General features: G+C 38.9%; 1 protein-coding gene across 1 annotated transcript in view; it reads right to left on the minus strand.

Annotated features, from left to right (window-relative positions):
* The window catches only part of insyn2ab (inhibitory synaptic factor 2Ab), a 33,392-nt gene extending 22,272 nt beyond the window's left edge, over nt 1-11,120 (minus strand). The window contains exons 1-2 of the mRNA XM_042433965.1: nt 11,043-11,120; nt 271-1,426 (exon numbers count right to left, since the gene is read on the minus strand). Coding sequence (XP_042289899.1) covers nt 271-1,421 — 1,151 coding nt within the window. The 5' untranslated portion in view covers nt 1,422-1,426; nt 11,043-11,120. The remainder of the gene's footprint in view (nt 1-270; nt 1,427-11,042) is intronic.
* Nucleotides 11,121-22,181: the final 11,061 nt, after the last annotated feature.

A 22,181-nucleotide genomic window follows, 5' to 3' on the forward strand; every position in this document is an offset into this window, starting at 1 on the left:
AGAAAATGGTTGTACCTGACCACAAAAGTAGGATTTAGTGGCCAAAGCAAAATTAAAGGTGGGTTTGGTACATTATTTTTATTGCTCAGAATTTACTTTTTGTACATTTAGAAGTCTCATAGTTTCCCTTTGAAACTACAAAAATATAAACATTAGTATTAACATGGTGGTACCCTTTAAGTTAGCTTTTTTCTGAGAGTGTGCTTGCATGTATAATGTTGGTTTGGTTGCATAGATAAAAGTCTGCACTATAAGGCTTACTCCACTCACCCCTCTCTCTGTGCTTCACCTTTCTCCAGCTCCTGAATAACTCCAAGTAGGACCTTGATGGTCTCCTGGCTCGAGCTGATGAGACTCTCCATGGCCTGCAGCTGTGCTTTGATATCCTTGTCTCCAGATAAGGGCATTATCTGCTGGCTGCTCCCTATGCCTGGGGCTCCTGTATCTCCTGGAGGAAAGCCCTTGTCCCCCCCAACTGTTTGCTGGAGTTTAGAGGAGGCTGACACATGCCTTGTCCGACACTGCCCTTGTGACTGTGCAGAGCATTTGGCACTATGGGGAAGCGTCTGTGACTGCTGTTCATTTAGCTGTGTGCCTTTCTTCCTTTTACAGCTCACAGAGGGGCTTCCTAAAGACTCCACCTGTGTCAAAGAATTCCACGCAACAGGGCCTGTGCCCTTTGACTTGTCCTGTGCAAACTCTGAGTTAGCTAGCTGACGCTTTGAAGAAGTGCCAGCATCCGTATCTTCTCTGGGTAATCCTTTGTGTTTGGTCCTCGTCCCACAAACCTGGTACTCTGGTTCACTTTTGGAGGGAGGGCTGTTCAGATGGCACTCTTCTGAGAAATGTGAGGAATCTGGACACGAGGGTCCATCCACACAGTTGGCACTGGAAAGCAAATCCTCCGTATCACTGCTGTCATCAGTATGGTGGAGCAGTGCTTTTGTCTGCCCCACAATCTTACCCTTGTACTTAGAGGACTCCCCGAGAGGTTGTCCGTCCTCTCCTCCTGCTTTTATATCACTCAGAAAGCCATTGTTTTGTCCTCTGTAATCTTCCACCAAAGCAGTATGCTTAAATGTATGTCCTTTTTTCCTCTCAAAAGGGAAAGTCTTGTATCGCTTAGTGAGGTCAGGTGATGTCTGGACACCAGTACTCTTGGTCACGTTTGGAATAGAGCGTCTGGCAGGCATGGTCATGTATTTTCTGTGTGTCACTTTACAGGAAATGGATCTGGAACGCCTTCCCCGATGTTCATTCTGAGCATCACAGATATCTTTAAAACGTACTTGTAAGGCCTTGTTTCTCTTCTTCACCTGCTGTCCAGACTGTGCATCAAGGCTGTGTGATGGGGCTGTTTCTGAATCTGATTCATCTGAATTTGAGAGAACGATGCATTTGGTGTCCTCTTTGCTCACCATATTTCCTGAAAAAGGTAAAAGAGAAAGAAATCTGACTCTGTGTTGCTCTGTTATCTAGTGGGAAGGAATTTGATCTAGGATCACATCAGTAAGATACTGTTGCAGATAATCCAATTTTTTTGTCCTTTTGGGATCATAATTTTACAATTTGGTAACACGTTATATAACAGCGTCCATTAAAGGCACAATCTACTGTATGATCCAAAATCAAAACCCAATATCCAAAACTTAAAACACAGTGTTTCTCTACGTGGTGAAATGTCCCACAATTAAAACATGAGCAACAACTACACAACTTGGACAAAAATAATCATCATCATCATCTACAAGTCAAATCTGCAATTGTGAATGTATGTAGTCAAACAAGTTATTCATCGGGACTTTTAACAGGGCCTGAACAAACTGTTGGCTGATAATGAGTTAAAACTAAAAAATAACATGAATATGCGTAAATCTTTTTATTTAACTCAATTCAGGTTTTTAGCTTATTCACTTATATAAATTAAACATGTCTTAGTACATGTGTTAAAGATGTACTACAAACACATGAAGTCATGATTTAATTGACGATGTGTTAACTGATCATAAATAAAATGCATGAAACTATTCCACTGCAATTAGTGGTAACACTTTACAATAAGGGTACAAATCATATACTTAAGTAATGACTCGTGATGATTTAATGCATGAATTAATGCAGGATGTATCTAGACTTCCTGTTGCTCACCATTAATAAATGATCAGTTCACTATGACTTTATGTGATTAGTTCACACTTAATAGATCGGAATGTTAATTCACAGTTACTTCATACATTAATTGATATGCGACCAAATTAAACATAAAACATAAACATAAAAGTTTATTTCAGGATCATGCATTTGCTCAGCCTTTCTGATTAAAATATAGTTTCATATTTCTATGAGAATAGACACTCTGTAGTCAGTTTATTGGGTATGCCTGTGGCACTTCTGTTCAGCTTAAACATGTCTGATCATTCTCCTCTAATTTGTCAGTTGGTACATGATAGATGATTTTGGTTTTAGTGCATCTTTCTCTACCGTGTTACACTCCAGTGCTTTCAACAACAACACAAATACAAAACAAACAAACTAACAAACAAAAAAACAACTCATAATCCACCCACTATGTTGTAAATTTGTCAAAAATAACATTGGGTCTATTCTCAGAGGAAGGCTGAGCAAATACTAACCTGACGTGCCAGATGGTTTGTTACACAGAACCATCAGAGAAGTTGTCCTTAGAAACTGTATGGAAAAGGGCAAGCACTTTCAAAAAATACTTGGCAGGTGATTGGATGAATCATCTGTCTGTCACCGTCTATCACCGGCTATTGCTTCCTGCTGTCATCACACCTCACTACGCCTGTAGCTGCCAGCAATTCTAGGACGCTGATTGGTCTGAACCACTGGTGTTTAGGCCACATGGCATAACTTGAAGCCTGACAAGATGGACCCTCTTGTGATCTTGCAAATTCAGCTGCCTTGTAAGATAAAGCAAATACATGATCCTGAAATAAACTTTTATGTAAGAGGAATCCAGGTAATTTGGTCACATATCAATCAATGTATGAAGTAACTGTGAATTAACATTCCTTAACTGATGACCTATTAAGTGTGAACTAATCACATAAAGTCATAGTGACTTGATCATTTGTTAATGGTGAGCAACAGGAATTCATGATACAGCCTGCATTAATTCATGCATTAAATCATTATGAGTCATGCATTAGTTAAGTATCCTTATTATAAAGTGTTACCCAACTAGTGTTATGGAAATGTCAGAAATTTTGAATAAAAAGCCTTGGTTATAGGGCACTTGGGAATTAGCTTAAGATCTGTAAAAAATACATGAAATGAAATGAAATTTTAATTTTTCTTTCTTATTCTGGAAACAACAAATGGTCTGAAATGAGGCTTGTGAGCTAGTTCAGGCAGACATCTCCTTTTGTACTGTTACTACACAGCAGCAACAGGCAAAAACAGATTTCTAACCTTTGCAATAAGAAGATAAATTTAAACTGTTTAAATAAGTTGCTAAGTGGTTCCGCTGGTTCCCTTCTGTATTTTCATTTCCAATATTTCCTTTAGTGATATCATCAATGGGACTCTCCCAGACATTGTAATGATCATATGGGTATAAGTTAATGACCACCAGTTTTTATAATTGCCACTTTGCCCTTGAAAAATCATGTTTTTTTTCATCAGTTTGACATGGTGGACGGCTCTAAATACTACAATACCCATGAACCTCAGCTGCTATTGTTATGTAAAAAAAAGCTGATCAAAGGTGCAAAAACAGGGTGAAATAGTTGCTAAATTCATTAAAAATTGACCCAGAATCCGGAACTGAATTAGTTCCAGCTGCAGGTTGTAAATTCAGTTTTTGCACCTTGGGAGTCATAGTTAACTTCTCACCTTACGTGTTTTATGCACACAGCTTTGTACCTTTGACTTTTCATCAAAGAACCAGATATAGACGGGTGACAAATCAAAGGAAAAACTGGTACAGGTCTGAATGCTTGACCCCTACAGTGAGGGGATCTGGTGGCTCTTTTATGCTGTGGGGGGTATTTTGCTGGCATGGTTTGAGTCTACTTGTCCCCTTAGAGGGAGGGGTCACTGCTAATCAATACAAAGTTGTTCTTTGTGATCATTTTTATTCTATGATGAAACATTTCTAACCCGGTGGGAGTGTTCTCTTCCAGGATGACAGTGCCCCAATTCACAGGGCACGAGGGGTCACTGCATGGTTTGATGAGTATGAAAATGACGTGAATCATAGGCTATGACCTTTGCAGTCACCAGATCTCAACCTAATTGAACACCTATGGGAGATTTTGGACTGACGTGTTAGACAGTGTTTTGCATCACCATCATCAAAACACCAAATGAGGGAATATCTTTTGGAAGAATGATGTTCATCCCTCCGTTGGAGTTCAGAGACTTGTAGAATCAATGCCAAGGCACACAGGAGCTATTCTGGCAGCATGTGCTGGCCCAACACCTCGCTAAGACACTTTATGTTGGTTTTTCCTTTAATTTATCACCCATCTGTACTTTCTAATACAGTTACAGTTGTACAGTTGATTCAACCACGAGAGTTTCATGTCCATCCAAGATGTGGAGGTGCTCAAACTGTGAGTCCTAATATTGTTTGTAGACAAAATTAATGGAACTTTTACCTCTGCTTTACTTCACAAAGCTAAGCATCATTGGTAGCATGTAGTATATATGGTAGTATATATTGTGAGTTAATGTTGCTCTGTTCAGGTGGTGTTTGTGTGCTTGACAAGATCATTAAACTACAGGTATAAGACTGTCAACAATGCTGCTACTTTATTGCTCTCCTGTAGATCTTGTGGCAGACCTTATTTTTCTTTTGGCTTTTGTTTTACAAATGCATTATGACACATTTATGTTAAAATGTCATGGTGAAATAAGAATACTCATGTTTCTGTATTATGAATGTTTTGGGCTCAATTGGTTTTATGGGTTATTCCTCTTAGATTATGTCGTTTTTATGGATTTACCACTGGATCACTGCAAATTCAAATATTACTGATGTCTAGCACACTTGGCTTCATAGGAAACACCTTTTGTCACACATAGGATAGTCATATTTACATTTGCCATACAGATCATATTCAGCTACTGTGTATAGAAGAGAAACATTCCAACACAAACAAATGAGTTCATGTGACAGCTCGCTTTATTATTCTTCATATCATAATAACATCTAAACTGCTGCGCTCCTACTCTCTGCTCTACACTGATGCACTCAGCCCTGCTCATTTCCAACCATATGCTCACTGTACATCCATGCATTTATGGTCATTTTCTTATCAATGCTGCATAACATTTCATAATATATATTATCTGTGAGTTGCTGCATTTAGATTTATCTGTCCTAGGTCACTTGATGGTATTTTCCCTGCAATGGTTGGAAGTGTTTTGTTAAGTAATGGCCACGGAGCGGCTGATGCTTGGAAGACTAATAGAAAGTGTGTACTATATAATATATTCCCCTTGTGGTCTGAAGTCCTTAGCAGCAGAATGAACAGCTGAACGGCAGCTGTAGCCCACACATACCAGATCCTACATAATAGATGGCATTGAGCTCCTCCATCCAAGATTCAAGATTCCTTTATTGTTACAAACCCATTATACAAGTATAAGAGAGTAAAATTCTTGGGTTTTGGCTTCTCGACATTGCAGCAACAATAGAAATAAAATAACAATAGAAATAGCAGTAAAATAGTGCTAAAATGCAATACTTTAAAAAATATAAATAATGTATGGTGTGTATCCATAATAATGTATCTGTATTCACCTGTAGGCTCTCAGTTCCCCTGGATGAAATTTATTATCATCACTTCCCCAATCTCAGCTGTGCTGTGCAAAGTGATGAGACACCATATATAAACTCTGCACATACTCTGCGATTACATCATAAATCTGTGAGCTGGCTGACTGAACTGACCTTAAACTTTAAATGTTTACAGAATATTGTTTGTTAAGACTTTGTAACAACTTTTGACTTTTAAGGGCTGCAAGAAAGAAACAGTCGCTGAAGACATTTGCAACCCAACCATAAGTGATTAAATATGTTTACGAATGGCTTGAAATCATTTGAGCATATTTGTAAATGAGAAATAGTTTTCACTTCAGAGGAGTAGAAGTGTTAAAATCTCAAAAAAAAGTGTTGAGCATATTTTCTAACCACTGTTTTACCACTTGGTTTAATTTAACAGTTTAATGATCAAACGATTGCTCTTAAGCATTTAAAACTTATTTGCTAATGATAAGCAAATCATTTATAGATCCTCAATAAAACCATAACTTATTGTGTTTGTAAATGTGGTACTTAAGATGAACCAGACTTGATGTGCTTCATTTACAATATATATATAGTTTAACTACTATCATAATAATGATGTACTAATGATTTACATATATTTCTCATATAATTAGTAGCAGATTTTTCATGTTTAATTTGTCATTATCAAATAGTTTAAAGCACTTTTAATGTCATTTATTACGAAGTCTTTCGAACATTTTCACATATTTCCAAGCATAGCTTTTACACCGATCATGCAATAAATCACAGACTGCTTTGATCACACAAAGGAGCTAAAAATGACTTCCAGAATACAATAAAGTGCTGCTTGTTTATAGTCATTTCCCATGCAGAGTTATGAATTAAGTTCCACATGATCAAATGAGAAATATTGCATTTTCTGTCTCATCCCTGATGAAACACATTTCATAGCTAGCGCATGAAATATACAGAGCAGCACAAAGGAAATGAAATGATGTCTGATATGGTTGAAAGGAAACATCAGAAAGAGCTGGTTAATCATTTTCATATGACAAGACACCACGCGATAAATAAACTCTAATGAATCATTTATTACCACACAAATGCAAGCTGTTCATGGTGTCACAACTTCTCTGAAAGCAATCATGTTTTATCATTCAGAGACATTGTAAATCCATCAATATGATTGTTCTGTTGGGGAAATTTTTACTGAGGAGACGTTTCGATATTGTCATTTTCACTGCTTCTATTATATTTGTAAAGGGAAAGCATGGGTAGATTAAATTAATATTAATTTCTGATCTGATCTGTTCATGCAGAGTTCCACTGACACAATAACTAAATGTGTAAAAAGTACTTAAAAGAGTAGAATGAGCAACTGTGTAATATAAAAATAATACATTTTTTATTTTTTATTGATCTTATAACTGTATTTTTCTATGTGACTGCATTATTTTTGTGTACATGCATGCATAGGGATATTTGTATGTACAGGCGTTTGTATATCTGTATGTGTATGTGCACCTTCTTGTGGGTGTATGAGAGTTAGAGAAAGTCAAAAGTGTGTGTGAGCCTTGTAGTCACCTTTTCAAAGAGAGGCCTTTGCCAGCATCTTAAGGAGCGTGTGCACAGAACAGACAGACACAACCACACACACACACGCACACACACACACACACACACACACACACACACACACACACACACACACACACACACACACACACACACACAAGAACAGACAAGGACTAATAATAAAAAGAGTGAGGCTGTATTCCTTGGGACTCCTGCCATGTGTTTCACCTTGCAAACTGTCCACTGTAACCTAACCTCAGCTCAAACTGTTGATGAAATGGAATATATTTAGAGGCAACTACATTTCATCTTGCTTCCTATTATCGTTCAAACCCCCCCCCCCCCCCCCCCCCCCCCCCCCCCCCTCAAAAAAAAAACAAAAAAAAAAACGGCACACCAACAGCTTCCAGTGTCACTTCAGTCACTGCAATGCATTCATAGCCAGATGAGGGGGAAAAAAACAAGCAACTAGCTCAATCTCATTATGCAAGAACAATATGGTATGCTGTGTCATGAATTTACACACAGTTGTGTTTTGAATTTGGAGCAGCTACTAAAAGGAAGAAGGGCACCTGCACATTGTCTTTACTTGCTTAATAAAGATCCTTTAATATATACGGCGTTTCATTCAAGGACCTTTTTCAGGTATATGAGGCATATATCAGGCATATATCTGAAGAAGATCTTTGACCGAAACGCCATATATATTAAACAATCTTTATTGAGCAAGTGAAGACAGTGTGCAGGTGACCTTCTTCCTTTCAGTACGTGGCTACTCCACCAACGCACCTGTCACAAAGACTATTCAGGTGTGCAAGAGATTTTTTGATGAATTTGGAGCATCTGACTTTTTATTGGGGGTGGTATTTGTTCTGAAACATAGCTTAGTATGCACTTTGATTTAAGTGTAACTTGTTCGTCTGAGGCGGTTCTACAGATAAAGAGAATTTATTCGAGGTTGATTCACGTGACATCATACTATTTCACACTCAGAAATGCCAATCTAACACCACTGAAAAGGTAATCACATCTGCAGGAAGTCTCCTGTAAGCGCATACAATTTCTTCTTATGCAGTCATGTAAGGCATGTAAAGCAGCTAAATGGTGATTCGCACAAAGGGAGTGAAGAAAAGCTCTTCAGCGACTTATTATTGTTGGAAGTCAGATATGCAGAGAGTGAGAGTGGGACGAAAGACCGACTAAGGGAGAGACTGATATATTCAGATAGTTGCACGAGAAGCTCCTTGCCTTCTCGCCTTCTTTCTCCTCATCCTCCAAGCCATCCTCCTCCTCTTCTCAAAGCGAGCTATATCTCTGCTAATGACCTGAGGTCCTTCCCTGATTTGGCCTCAGCTATCCAAAGGATTATGAATAATGCATTGACTCTAAAATTGCAAAAGTAATCCTCTGAAATCTCCTTATGTACGCTGGCAGACCACGTTGTCTGTTCCAATTGCCCTTCAGTTCTTCATGCTAAAACGCTGCATGTATGAGAGAAAAAAAAACAGAAAAAAAACACCTTTAGCTACAGTACCATGATTGATTTATTATGACCACAATGTTGTAGAAATGTGGCTGTTTCAAAGGAATGTTAATGGGGGGCTGGATCTATTTTCCATGCAATAGCAGGTCTACAACATTGCTGACTCATGATTTATGCCCCATCGCAAAGCAGCGAGAGCGAGAGAGAGACGGCTTTGCTTAGATTGCCGTCAGCCTATATGAACACAATAATTACTGAAGTGCATCTGTAGGATATTTACATCGGATAACACTGTCTAGCCACTCTCATTAATGGTTAGTAATGTTATTATAGTGGAACCCCTACTCCTCAAACATAGTAACCTCCACATACTAAACCAATCATAAACATAGGATGCTCTTCAATGCTGTAGCATCATTTTAGTAATATATGCTACACAAGATTGTATTGCAAGGGAAATGCTACACTCTTTATTATAACACAGGTTGATGCTTTGCTCATCACCCCCCGTATGCATTGTTACCATGCAATGTACCCATTTTGCATGAGGAATATTTTCTTATTATTTGCATAAATTACAGAGTGTGACATTGCACCAACTATGCCTGCATAGGCACAATGTAAAGGACGAGATATCACTGCGCTGTATATGTGTCCAATCTATAAGGTTTTGTGTGTGTGTGTGTGGAGTAGTGTGCATTCCTATCCTGTGAATGTGTACAGTATAGGTTCTGCCCCTACACACTACTGTGTTGCAGTAATCCTTTCCTCAATACACAATCACAACATCGAGCTCTTATTCCAGCAACAATGTAAGCCCCTTTAGTCCAAGATTTTTATATTGTGTTTTGTCCATTTTTTTAAAAAAACAATCCCAGCCAGTGATGAGAGCTCAGCGGTCGCGGGCACACAAACACACACACCATCTTATTCCAGCTGTCGTCCGGGCTATCTGTATCTATCTGGGCTGCAGGCTACACCTGTGAAAGTTTACTTTATGACATTGGTTTAAAAGATTTATCACTGAGCAGCACTTTCTGTTATAGTGGGAGGTTTAAAAAGCTCCCATCTCCTGGATGAGAGCACTGGCTGTGAAATGGATCCTTAGGAAAAGTTAGTTTGGAGAGGCCGATATACAGAAGGACATTTTTGAGATGACATGCTCTCTTGCTAGTGTGGGTCTCTTTTTTTATATATATGTATAAAATGAGAACAAAGACGGTCTCTGCCTCTAAGGCTTTAGATGGCCAGCTTACATCTATAGTGCATCACCCTGATGAATTCATTGATTAATAAGGGGCTAGGCTGTGGGCATACATGTGTACTCAGGTTGAACTGATGATTAATTGGGGTGTGATGTAGAACATAATTTATGTAAGAAGTGAACAAAGATGTTGAGATAGACAAGCCATAGTGTGTTTGGCACCTTAAGGCTGAACACTCTCCGTGTTTCTTGTAAATTTAGGTAGTCAAGGAATGACGCGTAGGAAACAGAGGGACAGAGACAGAGAGAGAGAGAGGGGGGGAGAGGCAATGACTGAGAGCAAATATAAGTGCAGCTCTGTATGTGATGCAGTACCCTTGAGCTTCCCAGATCACACATGTCATTAGTCATGATAAGTCTGAAACCACCTCTCATCAAATTCAGCCTTGAGGATCACATCACTCTCTGCATATAAATTTGTCATACGGTCTGCGCCACTTAATACAAAAGGTCTTTTCCAATAAATGATCATCATTCCGACAGTCTATTAAAGTGCAATATACAATATAATCAGATTCTGTCATCAATATTCTTCAGTGTAAAGCCCAGGCAATACACAAGTACAGCAATCTTGATAATTAGCTCCTGCCTCATCAGGTAAATACTGCACGTCTGTCAAAGGCTGCAAAGACACGCATTATAATAAGTACATTAATCAAAGACAAATTACATTTTCACTTGTAAAGAAAAACCTTTGGCGTGTTCAACTGATTAGTGACTAAACCTACTTGGGTGCAGAAATGCCCCCTCCCTAATTTATCCATATCTGATACATGCAGGGATCATACACATGCAACACTACCAAAGACTTTAACAGTATTTTATGATAATTGATGCTTTCTTCTGATATCCACTTTGATTCAAATGGCATTTTAAGAGGCACACCAGCCGAATCCTCCACTCTTTTTGTAATACCTGTGAATATATGTGCAACTTCAAAAAGGAAGTATAACTCTTACCTTGAGAAACAGATCAGAGGTGCAAAGGACAAGAAAGCACAGATCCCATGTGGAACCAGTGTTCATCCATGTATTCACTGGGTGCCAGGGTACCGTCCAGCCACGGGAGCAGCTCTTACAGGCTGCGGGAGGACCGAGTGAGAGGCAGCCGGTGCAGTGACAGCTGGAGTAGTTGTGGCACATCCGGCAAAGATTCAGGTTATCAGGATGGGAGAGGGGAAAAAGCAGACAGACATTGCCTCAAAACCTCATCAGGTCCTCACTGATATCCCCCTCCTGCCTTTTACTCCGCTCTCTCCCCCTTTTCTCCCTAATACACCTCATTCAAGCATCACTGACACTCATTTGCTCTTGTCCCTGCACTCACCGGGAACAGGCACTCACACACGCAGCGGAGATCTCCATCTCGCGGTGCTGCTGCTGTTGCTGCAATCCCTGTGCATTCGTGATTGAGTGTATGTGTGTATGTGTGTGTAAGAAAGGCAGGGAGAGGGTGGGCTGGTGGGTGGATGGGTGAGTGGATGTGGCAAAGGGAGGAAGAAGGAGGAGGAGGAGGGGGAGGAGGAGGAGGAGGAAGGGGAGGAGGAGGATGAGTGGAAGGGTAGTACGCAAGCTGCTGGGGAAAGTCCAGAGTCGCTGAGCTGCATCATCGGCGAAGACCCCCTTAACTTGTCCTCCACAGGCTGGCTCCGTTGACACTGAGCTGTTATATAATCTGAAGGGCTTCAGGAGACGGCAGAGAGGGGGAGCTGTGAAATAATAATGTATTGTGCTTTTAATTGGATGTCTCCTTGCCCCCCTGTTACTTTCATACTCCTGACACATTGTTTATGAGAAGCGGTGAAGAGGGCTGAATCGAGCAAAGGAGAAAAGAAGTGGCTTTGTAGCTGCACAAAGGGGGGAACGGAAGAGGCGAAGAGCCAACAGGGCAGCGGTGTTAATGAGAATCTCAGATGAGAGAGAAAATGAAATGACGAGAGACAGTAATAGAGACAGTGAGAGACAGAGAGAGAGAGAGAGATGTACTTCACTTGTAAAAGGGGAATATTGATTTTGCAGGCGTTCTAAATTTCTTACATTTCTCTAAATTTCTTAGAGGTTCATGGCTTAATGATGGACGGAGTCCTGTTATTACAGGGAATGTACAAAAAATATGAACACCTGGAATATGAATGTTGAACGTAATACAATCCAATATGCCTTCAATTGATATTGCATTTCATAAAGGGAGTGCGGAATAACATCAAAGCCATAAAAAATAATTTAGAGCAACATGAAAACCTGACAAACAAAAAGGAAGACCTGCAACAAGTACCAAAGAGGATTCTTTTTTGTTTTTTTTTACTATATTTTGAGAACAAGATGATATTGCTGACGATATTTTATACTTTTCTTATTGTCAGCAAATCTCATGTGCAGAGCCAAACCAACAATGAATTAATCCTACTTACAAGTATTGTATGCAAAGTCTGATATATCATATTCCTCTGTGCCACAGACCTCTCTCAATGAGTCACACAGTCGCACTGGATGACACGTTTCTTCACCCCGAAGACCAGAGTCATGGTAGTTTGTTTAGAAATGGCTCCAGACACTAATGACAGCGATCATGTTTTCAGTCTCCAGAGAGTAGATTCTTGTATGGCAGATGACACTGTGCATGCGTGGGAACGCGGTTTTGTTTACAGAACTTTACCATCTTATAGGGATATGTATCACAACCTCTTGTGTGTGCAATGTAGTACAAAGTCAAGAGGATCAATTCATTGTTTGTTTGGCTCTGCACATGAGATTTGTTGATAGAAAGAAAAATATAGAAAATAGTCAGCCAAATCGTTTAAGCTTATCGTTTATTTGCAGTGAAATATTTACAGACTTTATTCTATTATACCTCTAAAAGGTTTTCAAAAATGTGTTTTCACAAAATTATGGAGAATAGTGTTAATAAAAGTTTTGATATAATTCAGTGAAAAGATATATTGGATAAAAGATCCATAACCCTTTTGGCTAGTGAAGGAAGTAAAATATTTAGCAAATCAAAGATATCTAGAGTTTTTTAAACAAGGGTTGGCTGACTCAATAAATAATCCTAAACTCTAATTAAATAAAAATGTACTGTGTCTATGTGTGCACTCACCAAATCTCAAGTTGGAAAGGTAAAGAAGTAACTCCAAGAGAGCTGTGAATTCTGTGAACTAATACTTTTAATTTTCCTGGGGAATCATACTGAGTTTCATTGTTTGGCATTCAGCTTCATAAAATTGCCCTAGAGATTGAAGGTTGTTGTAGGCTAAAATCTTGCTTGTGTGCCTTTCACAGTAGTTGATTCAAGAGTCAGTTCTAGTTTAGTCATTTACTGCAGGAAGAAGGTTATGGAGTTTCTGAAACCTTGAAAGGTGTTTCAAAGTCTGTCTATTTAACTTTATTTAACTTTGGTTACTTTGAAGTTATAGGTTGACATTAGAATGTCATAAGATGACATCTTGAAACACTCCACCACAGGACCAAAGTTTTATCATTATTTGCTTATGTAAGCAACCTGAAGCTGAAGAAGACAAAAGCTTTTTCAAATGAGTTTTTTTTCCCAAAAGGCCAAGGGGGAGCAGTAGCCGGCACAGTGATCTGCTGACTGGTGTCGTATTGATTTAATTGGCTGTTTTCCTCCTAGCCCTGCCTGTTCATAAGCCTATGACGAGCTTCTGAATGTGCCCGCTGCATGCATGCTGATCCAACCCACCACAAACCACAACTCCCCTCTGTCTCAACACCAGCTTAATCTCACTGTGCTTAATGAGTGGAACAACACAGAGTTGACAAGTAGGGAACCCCCCTCCCCCCACCACTTTCCTCAATCCCTTCTCTACTACTCTGTTTATTGACCTGCCAAAAGCTGTGAGGGGAGTGTTCAGATTTATGCAAAAAAAATCCTCACTGCTCACTGATGACTGTCAGCTTAACCATTTATTATGTTGGATTCCTGAGGACGGCTCGAGCCTCTGGGCCACTGTACATGCAGAGACTTTAAAGTGGTCATACTCCTTTGAAACAGGGAAATGTGTGTTTGAATGAAGGCTTGGGAAAGTGTGAACTGTGTGAACGGGAAAACAGCAGGTGTTGCATAAAAGATTGAAGGAGAATGCTGAGGTTCAGGCACAAATGCTATTCTATTTCTTCCAGATGATTTCTCAGTTCTTCTGTGGTCTTCTCAGTCTCAAAGGTGAGGGAAGTGCGCTCTGTCAAATGCTTCTCTCAGATCCACAGTACATCCCTAGGTGAAAACGAAATGTTTGAATTAGCATATGAAACAGCTGAAGCAGTAAACATACATTTTTATCTTTTATCTAAATTATTCATGAGTATTTTCCTACTGTATGCAGCAAACACATGGGGATTGGAACAAGTAAGATCACTGGATATAGCCACAAACATGAATAAACAAGGACTTTCGCTCTATGAGAGGTTGATTCACACATCCTGTCTGCACCTACTAATGAAAGTTTTTGGTGAACGATGGAGCTTCTGGGACAAATTAGCATTGGACATGCACTTATGCTTCGGAGACGTGGAGCACAATGGCCACATTTAATGACATGACATTAGATGATGTTGCAATTTTTGTTAGCCATGCTAGCAGCGTGGCTGTAGATATGTCAAAGGTGACCCCTTTGGTCAAGACTGAAATATTCCAACAACTATTGGATGGACTGCCATGAAATTTGAACAGACATTCATGGTGCCCACAGGTGAAAGCCTACTGATGTTGGTGATCTTCTGACTTTTCATCTAGCGTGTCCAGCAGGACAAAGTTTTAGGTTATCCAATGAAAAATCTCCACATCTATGGGATGGATTGGCACAAAATTTGGTTCAGACATTTACAGTTCTCAGACGATGTATCCTATGGACATTAGTGATCCCTTGACTTTTCTTCCAGCTCCATATGGTTGACTTTGGTTTTGAGTGAAATGTCTCAATAATTATTGAATGGATTGCCATGAAATTTGGTGCAGACATGCATGTCCTCTTCAGGATGAATTATTACAACTTTGGTGACCCCTTAAAGGGAAACATTGGGATTTTTCAACCTGGACCCTATTTTCCCATCATTTTGTGTCTGAGTGACATAAATTTTTGAAATTGGTCCAGTATTGAGAGAGAGCACTTCAGCTAGCAGCCGTGCCCTGTCAATGTGCATCCTGAAAGTCCTAAAAAGCAACTAAAAGTGCTTGTTTTTGCCACTGATGGGCTCAGATTGTTATTGTGTGTGATAACATTAGGGAAAGCATCTCTACTGAGAAATAAAACTTTTTTCTTTAACTGTCACTTGATCCAGTCTGTTCATTATTTCATCTAATCAAGTTTCGCTCAAGGAGAAGTCTTGCTCTGAAATCTTGCGAGAGTTTGTTGTATTGGAGTACAGAAAGCATAGCTTAGTGTTGTTTCAAAGGTTTTCAAAGATTTTCAAAGTCATGGCTGAATATTTAGCTGATTATTTAGCTGTCTTACTGCAACAACTCAATTCTTGTGAGATTTCAGCCCCAAGGATGCCCCAAAGGATGACATTGTGGCCTGTTTCACAGCTGCAAGCTGAAACGCCCTTAGTCACTTAGACACAAAAAGATGGGAAAATAGAGTCCAGCTTTAAAAATCCTGAAGTCAATCAGGCCAATTTTTTATTTGTCCAGTACTTTTTATGGTATTTATGAGCAAATAGCAGCAAAACTAAGGACATTTCCATCATCTTCAGCTGCACTATGTGTTTAATGCTAATTAGCAAATGTTAGCATTCTAACATTATAAACTAAGATGGTGACCATGGTAAAGATTACCTGCTAAACATCTGCATGTTAACACTATCATTATTAGCATATTAGCATGTTGATGTTTAGCATATTCTTCAAAGCACCACTGTCCCTATGGACACCTTCATAGAGCTCCTAGCATGGCTATGGACTCTTAATCTTGTTTCCAGATGATAAATCTCTACTGAGCACTGAATTCGCATAGTCCAGAGTAATCATATTATTTGAGAATTTATGGCACATGCAGTCATGCACATACACATCCTCCACCTCCTGCTCCCAAAACATACAAACACCCACACATAGACACACAAGAACCACACGCCTTGTTGAACACAGATGGTGGTCATTCTCCAAACTGCCATAATGTTAAATGATATAGTCCTTGTTAAGGTGATAACAGGTTTGATGCATTTGAATTTTGTCCTATTTTAGAGGTCTTTTCGCCAAACTCCCACTCCAGTTTTATTCCAACAAATAGCATTAAAAAAACAGCACTATTAATCGCTATTAATGGCTCTGGAAATTTGGCTTAACTATCTGTTAAAACTCCCACAGTAAAGCCAACGCTAATGCTATTTTACTCATTCCATTATACAACACAGGCACTTAGACATGAAAACAAACAATCAGTGTAATATAGAATTGTTACATAACCCATAATTTCCCTGCTGTCTGCAGATGATTACTGGGTAACTATTCATCACAGTGTATATGACAAATCAGTCAGTCATGATATAGTGATGGTTTCTGTATTGCTCTCACCAATACCAGTGACACAACTCAGTTATAATGTAATCCAATTCACAATATAATCCAATACATAATAATCGAAACTTGTTCTCGATGCGTCTCTGACTCCATCCAGAGATGACAGGTCTCTCTTTTGTGGCTCCTTTTGTTTGAGGAGTTTGTCGTATAATTGGTTGTCTGTAAATCTATTTGCATATGCACTGTGTGCCCAGCCCTCCTGAGACCACATTCAAACACAGCTAATCTGGCGTTAGGGACTCAGAGCAGCGTGCTCTCGTTGGATCAACAAACGAATGACAGGGAATGAGGAACAGATCTCTTCAATGTTTTACAATGTTATTTTTCAGTTTGAACAAAGGGCTAAGCTTTATTGTAACAGTTACCCTCTGAGAAGGTGTTGATGTTTGCACAGCAGTGAAAGCTGATTTGAATATTAGATTACAAGATTTACTTTCTAGACAGTTTGGGGAGTTTTTGGGGGGAAATACTGATGAGAACATATTCTAGTAACAGTGGACTTGGCATTAGCAACCAACACATTACAGGGATTGTCATTTGATTTATAGGCAACATAAAAATAGTCATTAACACAGATTAAATATTTACTTCTATTTGATCCAGTCTTAGATTTCCTTTTTTAATTGTTACTTGTCTTGTAAACACAGTGTACCAACATTTTGATTTGAAGAGGGATCTAACAGTTTATTGCCTTTGTTTGAGTTGTTTTTTGAGTTTCCAGAATACATGCCCAAAAATAATCTCTGAGAGAGGCAAACAATTAAAAAACAATCACCATATTGGCCTAAATAAAGAAATGCTTAGTTGTTGCAGTCCAATCACAGAGTCTCCATCCTTTCTGGTGATGGCTCTCAATCACACTGCATAGCATCCACTTCAATATTTTGCACATTATGCAAATAAAGGTTTAGATATTGACAAATTATTTTAAGTCTCTGCAGCAGTACTGACAACCTGCTGCCCACATAGCCTCTAGAGTAACAGTTATGGTCTCAGTGGTTGGGGGTGCGGGGGGGTGGGTGGGGGGTGGGGGGGGACTGTACCTCCTCCTCCATCATTAAATACATAATGGCCCAGATTTTGTTTGCTCCCAGTCTGTGTCAACACCAACTGCAGGCTCTGGTCGACAGCACACTTCAAAGTGAGAAATGATCTCTGAGCCCCAGTGATGCTGGATGTGCGCTTTCCCGTTTCTTTTCACACGCACTACTTCAAACTGTAAGATGTTTGTTTCCATGGCAGCTCATATTGTTGCGACTAATCAGATATTTTCAGATATGCATTAGTTTTGCAGCGGTTTTATCTTATCAAAAAAAAAAAAGGAAAAAAAAGCCTCTCGGAATAGCGTAGAAGAACAGAACATATTATATGGAATTAGTTAAAGAAGATCTGTAAAAGAGATGAGCTTCGAACAATATTTAATAGGGTCGATGAAAAAAATGTTAATCACACATGTGTAGTTAGGACTTTGATATATCTTGGCTAATATAAGAACTCCACTCTCAGCGGGCCATCATTTGTGACTCACCAAATATGGCTTTGAAGTTTCCTCATGCGTGAAGATGTCATCTCTGCTCATCCAAATGAAATCACTGTTACTCATCAGCTTTTCCATTTGAGCTCATCTGCTATCTCAGTGGTAACTAATCCCACTGGCCATGTAGTGAACCAGACATACAGACTATGTTGTATGCTGTTGGAATATCAGGGGATTAACCCTTGACACAGCGTCTTTGAGCCATATGATTTACATTACCTGATTACCGAAGAATGCAAGATTTCATGATGTCCACATAACTCTCGGTGTCTTTAACCTTGTAGGCCACATCAGTATGAAGTGAATATTTAAATTTGATTTAGTACATCCCTCAAGGCCACACAGACATGTAGGCATTCTCCAGTCTCTCCTCTGAGCGCTGTAATCTGCTGCATACGTATAGGTAATGACTTAACTTATTGTAACCTGTAAATTTATGTACCTCTGAAACCTCAGATTTTATGCAGCTTTCATTTTAAAGGTTGAATGTGTAAGAATCGATCACCTGATCCAAACAAATAGGGGGCAGCATATCACCCACACACATGCCACCCCACCACCATTATCACTCACTGAATATAGCTTAAAGCCTACTGTTTACAATGAATCTGTGCTATGGTGTTGTCAAGAGATCTGCGGAGACATTAGAGCCAGTGGTGAGTTAGAAAAGAACTTCACAGAGCAGAAAGCAGTTGCACTATGGAGATAAGTTATAACACAACTCTAAGTGGCAACTAAATAGTTACACATATGCCCCTAGGGTAGGTGTAAATCATAAAATGTCGGAACCCATTAATGGTCAAACAGCTGTTTTTCTGCCAAACAGCATTACTTTTCATTAATTGCAGGCCACTTTGCAACATAGTAATCCAGTAGACACTTAACTTATTGAAATGATATGTCAGTATTGATCCAGCTTACTACAATGTGCTACGATGCCAAATGGCCAGCTTTGACATGGCTGGTACAACTCAGTGCAGTTCATTGCACACAGCAGCAGCAGCCGGTTGCTCCGAAACATTGGTGCAACTTTCCAAATAGGTACACATTGGATGATCTGACCACATGCTTGGAGTTTACATGGTTACTTTCTCACCTGAAAAAATATTAAAACTTAATAAAGTGACATATTAACAGTCCTACAGTGAAAATTTCAGCAGCATTCAGCCTGGTTCAGCCATTACTAAGGCAGCGCTACTTCATCTTCCTCTCATATTGGACTGAGGGCAGACTGGACGCCACATTGACTCACTATTTCACCTGTTGCACAAAGTGGTATTACGAGACAGTATGGGCTGAAGCTAGCTGGTTAGCATGCTAACTTCAGTAGATATCTCTGCAACACAATAGGTCTTTGACATAACGTCAAAACAGTTATTTCTTCACATTGTGTTGATAATTTTAATTCATTTTGGAATGTTTTAAACTAAAATTTTGGCCAAATCTTACATATTATACCTCTAAAGGTGCAATATATGACATTCAGCCCACCTAGATGTTGCACTAGAGCAACAACATCTCTAACCAAAATGTGTGTGTCATTTACTCAATAACGTTGTAAAAAAAAACAAAAAACAAGAAAGCAGCCCCTGAACTGATAGCTCACTAAACTCAGATCAAATTGTCAAACTAGACAATGCTGATCAAACAGACAGAGAGAGTGTGACTTCATTCTCTGCCCAGGTTGCCATTACTCCACTATTTCTTTACATAGAAAATAATTGTTTGCTGATATCTAGTGGGGCTGAATGTTATACCTGTAAAATAATGAGAATCCCATAATCTTTTTTCTAAATAAAATGTTTCATATTCTTTAAATATTGTCACTTGTTTCAACTATAATCTTAATCTGTGGCCAAATGCTCTTCAATTGTTTATTTTTTTGTGAAATAGCATTTAAGTACTTCTCTTCTTCTCTTGATGAGTTTTTATGTTTGATTTTATTTACAGTAGTAGAAGGTAACTAAGTACAAATTTACTCAAGCACTGTACAATCTTGAGGTACCTGTACTTTAAGTATTAACATTTTATGCTACTTAATACTTCTACCCCAATACATGTCAGAGGGAAATATTGTACTTTTTACTACACAACATTTATTTGACAGCTTTAGTCATAGTTACTTTTTAAATTGGCTTGTGAACTCTTCCATAAAAGCAAAGTCTAGTGAGAAGCCTTGTTACATTTCAGATGTCTATGAGTTGTTAGCAGCAAAAAATGATTTCTACTCTAAACATTTCATCGTTTCAAACTTATGCTATATGTCACGAGACAAAACAAAATTGCTGTTAAAAGTTCAAAAACTGAACACAGATTTGTGTATCAGAACTTTGTTTTTTCTCCTTCTCCCAAGAATCATCTCACAACCCCTCAGATTTATCTGGTGACCCTTTGGAGGGGCCTGATCCTTAGGTTGGGAACCACTGGACTAAACTAGCTAACTGAATATAAAGTAGTTCAAACTAGCTCCACCTCCAGCAGCTACAACAGTGAAATTCCGCTTACACACTGATGCTTCAGTAACAACATAATGATGTCATATATAATAAAGTACCAGTTATATTATTATATTATATTATAGAACAAGTGCTTTTACTTTGAGTACATTTTGCTGTTAACACTTTTGTATTTTTAAGTAGGATTTTTCATGCAGGACTTTAACTTGTAATTAAGTATTTTTATTTTGCTGTATAGGCACTTTTACTTAAGTGGTGGAATACTTCTTCCACCACTGGTTATTAATCATGAACCTTAAGGCTACTGAACCATACTGTATCAACTACAGCACCAGCTCGTCTGCTACTCACAAGCATTGAGCACCAATTATTTTGTGCAGAAATTGCACTATTAGGGAAGTTTTCTTAGTTTTTTCATTGTCTTGTGAAATGGAAAACAGCTGAAGTCAGTGAAGTGTGTGTGGGGTGGTACCGCACTCTTTCAGGCAGCTGGTGCTCATAAATAATATGGCACAAATGATTTAAAACACTCAATGTATATTCTAATCTGTGTGGATAAAGTAAAAAAAAAAAAAAAAGTGATGTCTCTACAGCAATAATAATAATATTCAGCTCACCATATGGCAGTCTGTTTCAACTGGACACTTAATATGATGTGTGATGACCTGTAGCCAGCCAGCTATTAAGACATGGTGAGCATTAGGCACACACACATCGCACAACCACAACATAAACACATCTACATTCACATCACAGACTGTATATACTATTATATTATATACAGTCAGTGATTCACATGCATACACAGATCTGCAAACACACATCACCTCGAACAGAAGACTTTGCTGTTAGGACTGCAGAAGCCGAATAGAAATTCTAATCACGACGATGCATGAATATATCAGCCACTCTAGGGTTGAAATCACTCCCCCCACCACCTTTCTAACTGACTTCACCATTTCTTCCTCTCTGCATTCTTCTCTCTCCATGTACTAAGTCATAACACACTGTCCACATGAACCACATGTAGTGGAACATTGGTTATGCTTGGAAATGCTGCTTGGATGCTACATTTGCTGGAATAGTTTTAAGACTCTGTCTGGCAGAACCACTGTTCATAGCGGCCTCATTGAATCGCAGCAGATTGCATTGAGGACTTAATAATGACAGTTCTGAATCACTCCCCAAATAATCTGTCTCAATTCATACACCCTTGAGATGAAGCTGCAGCTTGGTTATACTGGAAAAGAAGCTGTCAGATCTGTCAGGAGCAATAGTGGAAGTGCTTACTCATCACTGGGTCTCCACTGTGCTCTTGAACACCCACTGCTGATCTTTCTACAGACTGGACATACACAGCTTATTGAATGTTTTTTTCTGTGCAGAATGCCCATTGAAAAATATTTATAGTGTACAGTAGCTTAGCATGTCTTATTGCATGTGGTATGTTTGTCATGTCTGCCAGATGCACAGTGGAAAGACAGCTTGCTGTAAATACACATCTGGGAATAACAAACACACGATAGAAAATCAGTCATTCTTAAGCTTCACCTCTCTTGCACATTCACACTTTT

Source organism: Thunnus maccoyii, chromosome 14, assembly GCF_910596095.1.
Source record: "Thunnus maccoyii chromosome 14, fThuMac1.1, whole genome shotgun sequence".
Classification (NCBI taxonomy): Eukaryota; Metazoa; Chordata; class Actinopteri; order Scombriformes; family Scombridae; genus Thunnus; species Thunnus maccoyii.